The sequence below is a fragment of the Rhinolophus ferrumequinum genome, chromosome 17 (genome assembly GCF_004115265.2).
Source record: "Rhinolophus ferrumequinum isolate MPI-CBG mRhiFer1 chromosome 17, mRhiFer1_v1.p, whole genome shotgun sequence".
Lineage (NCBI taxonomy): Eukaryota > Metazoa > Chordata > Mammalia > Chiroptera > Rhinolophidae > Rhinolophus > Rhinolophus ferrumequinum.
The window spans coordinates 51,258,225-51,273,221 of NC_046300.1; the positions used below are offsets into that span (position 1 = coordinate 51,258,225).

At 38.9% G+C, this 14,997-nt stretch overlaps 1 protein-coding gene across 14 annotated transcripts in view; it reads right to left on the bottom strand.

The window, feature by feature from the left end:
- Positions 1 to 14,997, bottom strand: part of ERC2 (ELKS/RAB6-interacting/CAST family member 2) — a 923,425-nt gene that overhangs the window by 630,257 nt on the left and 278,171 nt on the right. For all 14 annotated transcript variants that reach the window (XM_033133186.1, XM_033133187.1, XM_033133185.1 and 11 more), the window contains one exon: positions 5,792 to 5,866. In XM_033133186.1, the coding sequence (XP_032989077.1) occupies positions 5,792 to 5,866 (75 nt within the window). The remainder of the gene's footprint in view (positions 1 to 5,791; positions 5,867 to 14,997) is intronic.

Sequence of the window (14,997 nt, forward strand, 5' to 3'; positions counted from 1 at the left end):
CCCTCTCGCATTTGATATCCTCTGAGCCCTTGCAGCCCATTCTGCCATTCTTAGGTCATTATTTCGATCCCGGTTTACATACTTCTTTCCATTAGCCCCTTAAAGACTGAGCAATAAGTTTTTCTGAAAGGCCCACCATGGTGGTGCTGTACACAAAATATATGCTCAACAAACACTGATGTTTACGATTCAACTTCAGGAGTTAAGTTCACACAAACTAAACCTGTTTATTGCAGAAATTATGGACTGGCAACTTAAACCTTTAGCATCAAACACATAAGAAGAATTTGGGCAAAAAAAGAAAGAAGTCTCATTTTTTTTTAATCTCCCTTGCTTCTAAATGACAACCATATATCATCCAGAGCTAACATTTAACTTGACATTTTGCTTTTTCTGGCTATCACTTAAAACCCACATTTTTCCCCTTATTTAAGGAAAATAGTTAAATGGGACAAAGTTATGTATTTAAGTTGAAAGATGAGAAGATGAAGAAATTTCTCAAGAAAAAAAATAAGCTAAAGGATAATTTCTGGTATTAGAAATGGATAGAGCACATCAAAAACACAGGGTTTTGCAAGTCTGAATGAGTTCTGCTCCACGCTGTTATAAGGACTTCAGAAAGGGCAGGACTTAAAAGTCAGGGAGGGAAACATAAGATAAGTTGGCTGTAGGGAACATACTTGGAGCCCTGTTTGGAGGGGTGATAACACATACACATAAAAAGGGTGAATCTTGCCCGATAGCACAAAATACACCACCACACCTTTCCAAAAATACCAAATAGACCTCTCCTGTTCTCATGAGCTGCCTCAACCTGTTCTATGATGCAAACCTCAGTGTGTAATTTCCCAAGTGTTGAAAGAAAAACCAGTTGAACCTATGGACCATCTTCAGTAAAAGCAAACTGCAGAATGAGAGAGTGTAAGACTTTCAGAGGAGAAACCTGTGTTCAGATCTCAGCTGCCAACCGATTAGCTGTAGGACCTTGGGCAGGTTGCTTATCTTGTGTCTCTCAACCATGGTTTTCTTATCTGTGAAATAGAACAAATTATGCCTATTCACAGGTTGTTATATGTCAGGTGCCCTGAGCCTGGCTCCCCATATGTGGTTTTTGGTGCGCGAACTGTGGGCTGTCACCGGTGATACAGGTGGTATCACTGTCGTTATTGCTGTTATTCTTTTTAACAGTCACAAAAAAAGCCAGGGCATATTCTTAAAGCCTAAAAGCTATCATAATGGCTTGACTAAAACTAGGCTTAGCAAATTTTCTGTGAACACATTATCCTGGGTGAAGAAATAATTCTAAGTAGAGTGCGGGGTTTAGACTCAAACAAATAACACTTCAAAAGATGGATGAAATAAACCTAGAGCCAAAGAAAACATTTCAGCTATTTCATGGTGTTCCAAATTAGGTCCTAGGACTCGAATGAAATTCACACTGGGAATTGGGATGTGTTCAATGGCCTAGGTTTGGATTCGAAATCTCTCCCTTCCTAGCTGTGTGGCCTTGGGAAAGTTGCCAAGTAGCAGCTCTTGCCTTCTCTGTGGTCCAGCACATCCCTTCCATGCTTGGTAGAACTGAATTGGCTGAATTTGACCAAGATATCTTTTAAGGGAAACTTAACCCAACTGCAGGTCAGCTCTACAGCACAGAGAAAAGTCATCATCTGCCTGAGCACAAAGACAAGGTTTGGTTTTTAATTTTAATAACAAAAACCAACCTCACCACTAGAGTTTAGCACCTGAATACAAAGTCATATTCTTTTATCAATTGCACAATGACAAGTACGCAATTTACTCAAGCTCAATCTTGAATTGCTTACCACTCAGTTCCCACAGAAACACCTGGGGACAAGACTACTCAAGAAGATCCAATCATGCATGACACAGAAGTGCCCTTGCTGGTCATGTGACCAGAAAACTAAAACACCCACAAACCTCACTTCAGTTGCCACAGAGATGCTGTCACATGGTGACATTATGCCCCTAGCTTCTTAATCCACGTTAGTTAACAAGTTCACCAGATCAAGTATATTTTCTGCAACTTTTACCAAAACCCTGACGTCACTCATAAATATCCCATTTAATAAATTCTGCTACACTTAGTGCTAGCATAGTTTGTTTTTCTTGATGAATGAGTGCCATTTAATTCATTAAGCAAAGGAAAACTAGGGAACGCCATGCATTTTCTTTTCAGCTTGAGCTGATACGGTGGGAGTAAAGTTTTATGCTCTATCTCAGTACTTATCATTATTCTAGAGTAGGTTGATCTTTTGAATTTTTTAAAAATGCATCTTTCTTCTTGTTTCTTCCTTCTGTGATTATTATTGCTAGTGCAGCCATCTTGCTCAGACAGGCAGAAAGAGGTTGTCTGAAAATAGAGTTCACATGAAGGAAGCCAAAATAAAAGATGGAATGAGAGAAAATGGGATCTGTTGACATCTTTTGAGCCCCTGGATCAAGCTGTGCTTGAAGCAATACTTTTTTTTTTTCCATAACATGAGCCAATAAATTTCCTTTCTGGCTTAAGCCATTTTGAATTAGATTTTCATTCATTTAGAAGTTCTGACTAACGAAAAAAAATTGAGATTATCTGACAAGTACTGTCATTACTGTAATTCATTTTCCTTAAAAAAAAAAAGGGATACAGCTTTATGAATGAACCCAAGAAAATGCAACTTTTGGACATCATGTTTAAGCCATGTCAAATTTATAATAAAAGTAGATTAAAAACACATTCTTTCAAAGGAATTAACATTAAAGAAAGAAAAAAGAGGGAACTGCCATTTTTATTGACAGTTCTCAATAAGAGCAGAAAAGAAGAGCTTAGTAAAGAATCTTTAGACACAAAAGCAAAACAAAGGAGGAGCACCGCAACATCTACAAGAAAACTAGTTTTTCTGAGAAACACACACAAAGTTCAAACCTGGAACATACCTGCCAGACCAAATTGGTATCAAAATTAAAACTTGGCGCTTCCTGCAAGAAGATAAATCACAAATAATTTCATTTATTTTGCTTCCTTTCATTTTCATTCAGATAACTTTGGCTCCCCTGGCTTAAGAAACTGGCAATAGATAGGATGGTTGCAAGAAAATTGCCCCTCACTTTGATGTGGGAAATGGCCCTACCCAACACTAGCCTGACAGAGCTATATTCTCACAACTCCAGAAATCCAGAGGGGTGTGTAGAGAGTCACTAGAACTGGGAGACTGTGGTTATACAAGTGCTCGGATTTGGGCAAGATTTCACAGATTTTTCACAACAAATACCTCTCTCAAGTTGATGCAAAGTGTATATATGGAAAAGATGAGGGGTCAAAAGTTAACCTTCAGATTCACTAAGCAGCAGGGACAAGCAGGGGTAACTTCTAAGCCCTCAAGTCATGTCATCTCCCTGAAACTACAGATCCAATTTACTCTAAGAAAGCTCCTTTTAACTTTAGATTTTGCCAAAGCACTACATGACGCTCATGTTTACCCAAAGGTGTTTAAGTTAAAACACAACAGTGTCTCAAACTCCACCCATCCGGTTTAAGGGTTAGTTCTATTTGGCAGTGAGCCCTAAGGCTTGTAAAATATTAGTTTCCAATATTCCCTCCAATTTCACCCGGATGTAATGTACAAAATCAGATGAGATCACAGCCTCTGTCACAAGCTATACACATGGCTGAGGAGATGACCCTCTACCAGCTGCCTCCATAACTCAATTTATGTATGTTAAGTATAGATCCTAATGGGACCCAGCCTTCTCCACTGCCAAAACAGAAGGCAGTGCTTTATAAATTAGCAGGCATCCAAAAGACAACAGAAAAACAGTAGGCTCCCTTCCCTGATAAATATATTGATCATCATTTGTCCTAAAAATGTGTTCTACAAATCAGCAGCATTGGCATCCAAAAAAGAAAAACTCCGGATTCAATCTACTGATAATATATACATGTGAATTTGTCCTAAAAATCATGTTTTTAATGCCTTCCCATGTAGATAGCCTAAAGGAGTGTTTTTATTATTTTTTTGTTTTCTAACAAAATATACGATGCTAACACCAGTAAGCTAGAATCAAACAGATTTTCTACTTACAGAAGTCACAAAAAAGTACTAATTGTCTTCACATAGAGACCTATCCCAGGAAAATGCCCACAGCACTGGAAAAGATGTCATTCCTCATTTCTCCAAAGACTTTTAGAACACAATCTTAAAAAAAAAATAAATGATAATTTGGAAATAGATTTTATACACATCCTCTTTTCCTTTACTGATTGCACTAGAGACTGGGGATATAGGTGAGGAGGTAGGTGGAAAGAGGACGAAGGACTCTTTGCAAAAAAAATAAAATGTATTGTCTTTGTTTTTAATTTTTTCATTTCTTTTTCTCTTCTTTTTTTTAAGCCTTAACCAAGTCCCAAGTTTGGTTCTAATGTGAAGTAAAGATCAAATCTCAGTTATGAATCACTCACCCTCAGGTGTAGAATAAGTTTCTTTTCAAAATAAGTTAAAATCACAAATTCAAAACAACTTGAGGAGCCAAAATTAGCAATTATGTTTTAATCTTATTGGTATTTGATTCCCTTTGACGATATTTTTCAAACCAATTTGCTGCAGATGCATTATAAGAGCCTTGACTCGTGTAACCCTCATTCGGGAGACATACGGTTTGAAAGCAAATGTTCTACATTATTTCCACAAAAATCTACTTGGATGAAGACACTGTCATTGACTAGGGAAAAAAAAAAATCCCAAGTCAGAATTGTCCATGCCAAGAACTCAATAGTTCATATTAATTTCTTTTTCCCCAGGACGTGGGAATTTTTTGGCAGGCAATTCAAAACCATGTGCCATAAGAAAGAGAGAAAAACCATTATCCTATCAGCAAACTTCAGAATTCTATTGTAGGCTGATGGTAACCAGCAATGTCTTGAGTGTTAAACTCAAGTGTGGCATCACCAAATTGCAACCCATCATTATGGATTATCTGTTTCTCCATGGAACAATTTAAGTCAAGAATTATTTATTGTTAAGATAAATACTCTACTATTTGCTTCCTTCTGGCAAAAACTGGAAGTAATAAGACTTCAGATTTCTAGATACTGACAAAGGGTTTCATTTAGGTCTGTTTTTTAATCATAGACCATGGCTTGGCCATCATCACTTACTTCACTATTCTTGAAATGCCCTAAATCCATCCAGGAGGATCTTTGATTCTTTTAAATAGCACATCTCTATGCTTCCACAGCTAAACGGGATACCTGGAGAGTACTTACAAAATTATTATTTCTTCCAGAGTCGGTTAGGAGAAAATACTGAAGTCATGAGAAAGTATTATTCTTTGAAAAGTAAGTTTTGCTGATAGCATCATTTTAATTATTTAATGGCTCCGTTGCATAGAAAACACCTTCTCTTTGACAAATCTTAGTTTGTCAAGGTGTCTTTTCATTGTAATGTGAGTGAGAGGAAAAAAAGAAATTTTCCAGCTTTAGAAATTTACTTTGAAAGCACACACAAAAACCTCCCTTAAGATTGAAAGCATTGGCCATGCTCTGGAAATGAAGCCAGTTCCTTTCAGCCAAGGGACACTGGAGCCCTTTATTCTTTTGCTCTGAAAAGGCATCCTAATTAAAGGGCCAATACATTAAATGTACCGGGAAGGCAAAAAGATCCAGAGAAAAGCACTCAACAGGGTGCCTAGAGAAAAACACAACGTTCATTTCACATGTTTATGTCAGGCACCATCCAGTGAGAACAAACTCTGGAGGCACAACTGTTTTTTGACAAATGTGAACGGCTCCTACCTTCATTTCGATGACAGTCTGGAGCGCCTTCGTCTTTGCCGGCTCCTGCTGAAGTTGGCTTCTTCGGTGCAATTCCTGGGGAGGAACACGATAGAAATAAGCCTGACGGTTCATTCTCCCGTTACACCATGACCTTTACACAGGTGCCACACGGCCCACCGGGTCCAGGTTTGCTTCGCACAGACATAAACAAGCCACAGGTGCCTCTTCCCCCACCCTCGTTAGCATCCCTCCTGCAGAGCCTGAGTTCCGGTGAAAAGCTCCTGGCACATGCGCTATTTCTGAAACTTCCATCAATAATTAATGTCAACTGTGACAAAGGCAGTAAGTAATCATAGTCCAAATACTGTTCAACACTGGGGTGGTTGCCCAGCCATCAAATCATAATTTACTAAATTACATTACTCTGTGCTCCACAAACACAGCAAGAAAACGGAGGAAAGAAAATGACTAACGTGGTTGCAAATCTGCTGCATGCGTGGCATTTTGCTACTGAGGTAGGTTTGAAATGAGCAATTTAAAACCGTTTCAGTACAACTGTGTCAGTTTTTGGAGTGAACTGATCTGATGAAGCCCGGTGAATCTCTTGCTTCCTAATTTACAGTTTCAGTCCTTGTTCAAAATCACATGTCTGTGGTATGTTTATGCACTCGTGATGCCAAGAAATTAAAATTGGCATTAATATCAACAGTGTTAGAGGGGAGATAAAAACAGTTAAAGGCAGATGTAGACACAAGAACTTCTGGAAAATGATGACTATTTCTTCAGGTAAAAAGCAAACAATACAATTGTAATTTTAAGCTTGAAGGCTCACTTTTTGCATCCTCTTCTCAAAAGAACAGTTTTGTTAAGACTTTAAAAGATTGTCCTGGCAGAAGAGAAGAGATAAACAAAGTTTCTTCAGTTAGTGCTTTGATTTTTCTTAATAATAATTATCAATAGTTTCATGAAAGTAGCCAACGACAGGGGTAAACAAAAATGCTCACACATATCCATGCTGCTGATACAAGTCACCTAATGGAAGTAATTCCATTAAGACTTATGTAAATTGTAAGTCACCTGTAATCTCATAAGTAATCTCATAAGATTTATTTGCTTCCAGAAAAATCATTTAAAGTCAACATGGAATAGTTTTAGGCCTTTACTATTCACTGGACCACAACATTAAAACAAACCAACAGCAACAACAAAAATACTTGAGCGTTGGAGAAGAGACTCAACAAAATTTCTAGCTTTTTCCAAGTATGGGCATTAAAATTAACTCTGCCTCCAACACTGCCATCTACTACCATTGTCATTTCATAAAGATAGAACATAACAATGTAAGAATTGTCAGAAGAATAGAACCCCACAAGAAAAGATGACCTTCCCAGGAAAAGAAAACAGGAGACCTTTAGCACATATCCTATTACATTGTTCTTATTTGCCAGCGGCCCAAGAAGACCTGGTCTTGGACCAAGGAGCACATGCCAGGGACCAGCCCTGGGGAATCACGGTCACGATTATAGCTCTAAACTGTAGTGTGTGTGTAGGGAGGGCAGGGTGGTGGTGTAAGAAGTGTATTTTCTCCTCAAAGTCATCACTAGCATAAATCAGCAAAACTACTTCTCAACCTCCGGTTTAAAAAGAATTAGGATTAGTGCTTCCTAATTATTCAAAATGGTCTCGCATCAATTAGGATTTTTTTCCTCTAACATATTCCTGAAAGGGACGGAGTCAAGTATTACTGAATCCATTTTATGACTGCAGAAAGAGAAAGAGATTCTGTGTCCTTTTGGAGTCCCCGGACTGCAATGATCTCGCAATTTGAGGCTCCGTGGTGATGGCAGAGATTTTTCTGAAGGAATGACCTTAAAAGCAGCCGTCCTTCATTGTGCACCTACAGTGGCCCTGGCAGTAGTGTTTTTCAAGCTTCACCATAAACCTATGAGGAGTATGACTGTACGGCGAGTCCTGTGGGCTGCTGGCAAACATTTAACAACCAGCACTCACCAAGACCAACGTCAAGCTACCTCAGTGATGTCACTGAATGCAGAGTTGGGAAGAGAGACATAACACCCCATTGTATAGTATTTCCACCATATGGACAAAATAGACATAATAACCTCAAGAGCATACATAATAGTAAAATATAACAAAAATTAGGAAATAGTGAGTTTTTAATACAAGCTCTTTAATTGTGAGTTTGTATGTTCAATTTTGTAACATTAGTTGTTAGAATAAGTCTCCAATATTTGGCTTTCATGGGCTAGCACAATCCACTTCCAGCACACCACTGTTCAAACCTCCATAAAATGTTACTTAGCCCTCAACATTACTTCCAAGATAGTTGGAGATCACTGGACCAATAAATCCCATAGATGAGAAAATGGAAAGTAAATCTCTTGTTACAGTTGTTCCATAGTAAGTGGTAGAAGAAATACATTTCATAGGTCACCAATTCTGATACTATGTGGCATCAAAAGCATCGTAACAAAAAAAGATGGGAATGAAATTCATGATAATTTCATACCAAAACCAATCCTGGTTCCAAAACAAAAATCGTAAGACAATTTGAAGAACGAGATTAAGCTTATATAAAACAAATAAAAATAACCAAGAAGCAACAAAGCAACACAACAAAAATAAAAACCATAGGGTAAAGTTATGTGCTGTTATAATTTCTGCTAAGCATGAAAACATTTTTAAGGGCAAATTTGCAATAAAAAAGCTAAACTTGTAGCAATGGTTTTGCAAACATGGAAACAGAGTTCTCTTTGCTATAATTATACAAATTCTATTATAATATAAACCAGTTCAAAATCCAGATTGGGCCCTTACTCTCTGTGTCACTCCATAAAAAAATAAATGAACATCTCCAATTACCAATGAATTGTAATTTTCCTATCTTCACTACACTATTTTTCAATCAATCCCGACTTCATAGTTTCTGAGGATCACCTTAATTCCTAAGATGTCAGGAAAGTAAAGATAATCCACATGCAGACTTCAAGGACTGTCTGAAGATCCCACGTCAGACATTTTATCCATCTCTAAGATTTAGAAACCTTAAAATGCTCCTTCTGATCGTGGCCGAGAGGATTCATCGCCCAATGAACTCTGATGCTCCTCTTCGTTAGTGCAGAGTGGTTGCTAGGAAACCTCATCACCACTGCCCTGTATCAAGACGTCCTCGTGACTTATTTCTGGCCAGTGGACTGTGGGTAGAAATGAGAAACTCGACTTTCATAAAAACTCCTTACCCTGTCTTTACTCCCCCTACTTTCCTGTCTGCTGGCTAAAAGTAAAGGACTCCAAGTCCCAAGAAGATGACAGGACCCCAAGAGATCCTGGAACCCCATCTGAAAAGGCTGCTGGGCACCCACATTGGATGGTGGTGTATACAACAAGTCGTTAGCCTCCATGTTTACAGGCTTTCTCTATAGAGATCCCACCTCTCTCTGCCTTAACTACTGCAATGTCTACAGAGAAAAATAATGCCTAATCAGCCCTCTATTGTATGTTGCTTTTGAATCACAAGTTGATTTTAATGTGTGAGTACTTGTCAATTTTTTCTAAATAGGTAGTAAGATGAGTGGTTACTGGGTGCTCCAACTATCCCTAACGATCTGAAAGATACATCCATTATGCACAGATCTTAAACAACTAAATAATTTTCCCAGGAGCATCTGCTGCAGTTATGGGAGATGTACAAGGTTTAATTTACTTTGGTAGCTTGTAAATGACAGTATGAAATCATTGAGTGCAGTGGTACTTATACTTCTCTGTGTCACAGATCTTTGTAAGAATCACATGGAAGGTGTGGATTCTGTCTAGTAATGCGCACAAAAGCACACACAAACAAAACGGTGCGTGCCATTTCAGCTTCACAGAGCCTGAGCCATCACTCAAGAAGTTTGAACCATACTCCAGGCTAAAAACCACTTGTTGAAAGGAAAGAACATTATACTGAGAGGCAGGAATCAGGACCCCCACTGACCCAGACAGAGACCCCGGCACACCCCTTTTCCTCTCTGATCTGCAAAATAAGGAGCATTATGAGTGGGTTTCAAATGACCCTTCCAGCTCTGAGAACATCCAGATTTTTAATAGGCAGCTGACTCTGAAATGTTGATCTCTGGCTGGTATTTTTAGTCACACCCATTTTCAGTTTTAAAAGCAGAGTAAAAAGAAAATTAGAAGCATCATGAAATTTAACATCTCATTATCCCCACTCATCCCCAATGTATATACTTTCCTACAATTTCATGACTAGGTTGCCCTTAGCTGGGCTAAAACTGCCAGCTTCTCCAGGTGATCAACATGGAAATATACTAAGAACCCAGAATGTTGAGCATGAAATCTCAAGAGATTCATCGGATGACATTTCTTGGCACTTAATAAGTCTAGTGAGTTAATCTGGATGAATACTAGCTTCCAAGATGAGCCTGGCCAAATAATGTCCGCATGCACCATATACTTTCTTCAGTAGACAAAAACAGAAACAAAAAAAAAACAACAAAAATCAAAACTTAACTTTCTTTCCAAAGGTAATTCACTATTTTTATCTGGTCCTTCCTCCTTATTTTTCTGGTAATCTACTACTGTATAACAAACCACCCCAAACTGAGTGGTGTCAAACCACCACCATTTTATTACGCTCATGAACTCTGGGTCAGGAATTCATAAAGGGTAGAGTAGAAATGGCTTGTCTCTACAGTGTGATGTCACGAGGCTGGAACAGCTGGTCCTGGTAGATCCACTTTCAATATGGTTTCTTCACTCATATACCTGGTGCCTTGGCTGGAAAATGACTTGAAGCTGGGTTTAACTGAAATTGTCCACTTGAGCAACTAAACATGGCTCTCCATGTGGCTTTCTCACAGCATGGCAGCCTCAGGATAATCCAACCTCTTACATTTAGGAATACGGACTCCAAGAGCAAGTAAGCCAGAGATTGCATGGCCTTTTATTACCTAACCTTGGAAGTTCCGTAGAATCACTTGTTCTGTTGGTTAAAGCAGTCATAAGCCTGCTCAGATTCCAGAGAAGAGTACCGAACAATATGGAGACATATTTTTAAATTGCCATGCTTAAGGAACAAAACCAACTGGAGAAACTGACAGGGAAAATAAGACTATAATCTCACACATTAGCTCACATCAGTTTTAGAATATGGAACATTCATATATTCAAATAGTAATTTGATACGGGGGTATAGAAAATACATCAGTGAACCAAACAGACAAATATTACAGCTCTTAATATTCCAGGCAAATATTCAAAAATATTTGAAATATTTTTATTTCAAATTCCAATGGGAGAAAGGCACAATAATTTAAAAAGGAGGACAAACCGGTTTGTCGTAAGTGCTATAGAGGAAAATAAGTCAGGAAGTTAGGGGACATGTTGAGGGGGATAGATTGCAATTTTAAGTAGGGTGATCAGGGAAAGCTTCATAGAAAGGTGACTTCTGAGCAAAGATCTAAAGAAATGAGGGAAACAGTTGTGCAGATAGTCCAGGCAGAGGGAATAGCAAATGCTTAAGTGCCTGGCTAGAGCTGCATAAGGGATGGGAAACTAGTAGGTCAGAGAAGTGCTGGGTGGCGTATGATGAGAGGAGGGGGTCCTACATTTGGAATCCATTGTAAGAACACTGGTTTTACTCTGAGAAAAATGGGAAGCCATTGGAAGGTTCTGAGCAAGATAAACCATAATATGATGTAGTTTCTTAAATGATTACTCTAGTTGCTGGACTGCAGTGTTGTTTGGGGTTGCCATTGGGGAAGGGAAGGGTGTAAGAGCAGAAACTTAGGGACTAGTAAGAAGCAACTGGAATAACCCCAGCAAGGGTGATAGAACCTTGGAGCAGGATGACAGGGTAGAGATGATGAGAAGAAACTGAGCTTGGATATGTTTTAAAGGTGAGCTGGCTTGCCTTCCTGATAGACTGCCTGGCGACTACTAGAAAAACAGAAAAGGCTTCAATGCTTCTAGCTTGAACAACAGGAAGAATGGAGGTGGAATACAAAGATAGGGAAGACTGGGGAGGAGAAGTGGGAGTTATGGAAACCAAGAGTTTGGTTTTGCATGTGTTAAGTTTGTAATCCTATTAGACATTCAAGTGGAGATGTTGAGTAGGAGGTTGAATAGATGAGTCTCAATTGGGGGGAGAAGAACTACAATTACAAATTTGAGATCAGTGAATAGACAGCACTTAAAGCCATGGGCCCAGATAAGATCAACTATGAACTGAGCATAGAAAGGAGAGAAGTCAGAGGACTGAGCCCAGAGCAATCTAACACTAAGAGTCGTAGTAGTGAGGAGAAAGCAACAAAGGAGACTGAAAAGGAATGGCCAGTGTGGTAGGAAGAGAACCAGGAGTGTGGCATCTGGAAAGCAGGTGAAGATATGAGTCCACCATGCGCCAGTGACCACGTACTCAATTGCTGCTGAGAGGTTAGTGGGAGGGGGCCACAAGACTGCCATTAGGACTTGGCAACATGCACGTCAACTACAGGAATTTGGGTAGATAAGTGTGAATGAAAGTTTGACTGGAATGTTCTGTGAGAGAATGGAAGGAGAGAAGAGCCTCAGGCAACTATAGTTCCACAGATTTAACTGTTCATTTCTTTCACCAAAACACTTTAAGATTTGTACACCTATGTTCATAGCATTATCACAATAGCCAAGAGACAGAAGCAACTGAAATGTCAACAGATGGATGGATAAACAAAATGTGGCATTTTGTTGTGAATACAATGGAATATTACTCAGTCTTGAAAGGGAAAGCAATTCGAACCTGCTACAATATGAGTAAAACTTGAGGGCATTATGCTTAGCAAAATAAAGCAGTCACAAGAAGACACATAGTGTATGATCTTATGTGTGGTATATAGAGTAGTTAAACTCATAGAAACAGTAAGTAGATGGTGATTGTCAGGGACTGAGAGTAGAGGAAAATGGGGAGTTGTTTAATGGACACAGAGTTTCGGGTTTGCAAGATGAAAAAGTTCTAGAAATTGGTTACACAACAATGTGAATATATTTAACAATATTGAACTGTACACTTAAAATGGTTAAGATGGTAAATTTCATGTTGTATTTTACCACAATTTTAAAAAAATTAAAAACCATAAACATAACAAAGTGTTGAAGTCCCACAACTTTGCCCATTTCCATTCTGTTAGAGAGAAACCATCATCTTAAAGTTGGTGTCCATCTTTCTCACATGTTTTTGTGCTATTATTACATGTGTACGTCCTCATAAATAATACAAATGTAACAATAGGGTGCACTGTCTTTTTAATTTACATAAATGCCAGCTGTCCATATTGTGCAAAACTTCTGCATTTTGGTTTTTACCTCAACAATATTTATGAGTATGTGCTTAGAACTTATCTGTGTAAATAAATGTTTCCTACTCTTCTTTTTTCCATTAAAAACCGTGTTACAATAAACCTCCTAGTACATAGGAAAAAAATAACTCTGTTTTAGATATATTTATACTCTTAAATGCACAATAATTCTAATCTTTCTAAAACATTTTGTTTCTTCTGCTTGGAATAATCTTCACCCTCTTACGCTCTTTTTTTCTACAGAGGTCAGCAAACTATAGCTCACAGGCCAAATTCAGCCCGTTCTGTTTTAGTAAATAAAGTTTTATTGAAACAATGCTTGCCCATTCATTTACATATTGTCTATGGTTGTTTTCATGCTACAATGGCAGAGTTGAACAGTTGTGACAGAGACCATATGGTCTCTCAAAGCTGGAAATATTCACTATCTAGACTTCTATTTGAAAAAGTTTGTCAACTCCCGGTCTAGAATATCTTCAATACTCATCCTAGATATCCCAGAAAAAAGCACCAATTCCTCATGTGGTAGTTTAAAATATGTTCACAAATCCCTTGGCATTCCCTTTACAAGGTGAAGCCTAAATATTTTCCCCTTGTCTGTGGCCTGACTTAGTAACTTACTTCTAACAAATGGAATATGGTAGAAGTGACATGTGTGACTTCTGAGGCTTGGTCATAAAAGACGTTATGACTTCCTTCTTGATCACATTCTTGAATGACTTGTTCTGGGGGAAGCCAGCTGCCACATCATGAGGATACTCAGGCTGCCCTGTGGAGAGGCCCAAGGGGCATGAAACGGAGGCCTCCTGCCAACGGCAGTGTGAACGAGCCAACCCGGAAGTGGACGTGCCAGCCCCAGGCAAGCCGCAAATGCCCACAGCCCTGCCCAACAGCTTGATTGCAATTTCATGAGGGACTCTGGGCCAGAACCATCCAGATAAGTGACTCCCTCATCCCTTACCCACAGAATCTATGAAATAATAAGTGTTTGTTGTTTTAAGCCACTAAGTATTTGTGGTAATTTGTTATGAAGCAATCGATTACAAATATGTCACAGAAAGGCCATTAGCTGACCTTCCAGACTGGTTTCCGTGCTGCACCCTCTCGTAGCATTGTGTACTTCTCTTTCACAAGCCTGATATGGCTGTAAGTTTACAGTAATTTATAAAATGAATGGATTCATGTCCATGTTCACCATGGAGCGGGAGACTGCATGAGCACAGGGACTCTGTATGTCCATTATATTCCCAGTAAGTAACAGAGCACCTGCTAATAGAGTAAGTGCTCAATAAATACTGACTAACTGGATGAAACCATACATTGACGGTGTACTTATAGGCCTGGACATTCTACACATTTTGACCCAAAGGAGTCTGATGTGAAGCATGATAACAGCCAACAGTTACTTATACACAGCCGTGTGCTGAGCACTCGTCTAAGCGCTTTATTAGCTTGGCTAACCCTCACGTTAACCTCCTTAAATTAGGTACGTATTATAGTCATAACCATGTTTCACTCAATGAGACGGAAGCATAGAGCAGTTAGGAAATTGCCCGGTGTACTGAGTCGCATTGCTGGGATTTCCCACCCCAGGCAGTCTGGTCCTGCGGCCTCTGCGCCGACCAGCCGCACTGCACTGCCTATTTTCACCTCTTGGCTTTGATTTGATACTGATATTGCAGTTGACACCAATGTCTCTGTCAGCTTCTTTTATTGTAGGTGCCGCCCTATTTCTCCTTTGATTCAGTCGTCCATTTCTCACTCTTTTCTTGAGTACTTGAAAACTTAAAGAAAATTATCTCAACAACAGTTGTCTGATACTGATTAGCCATATTTGATATTAAAACTCAAATGGCAAATATGGTGAGG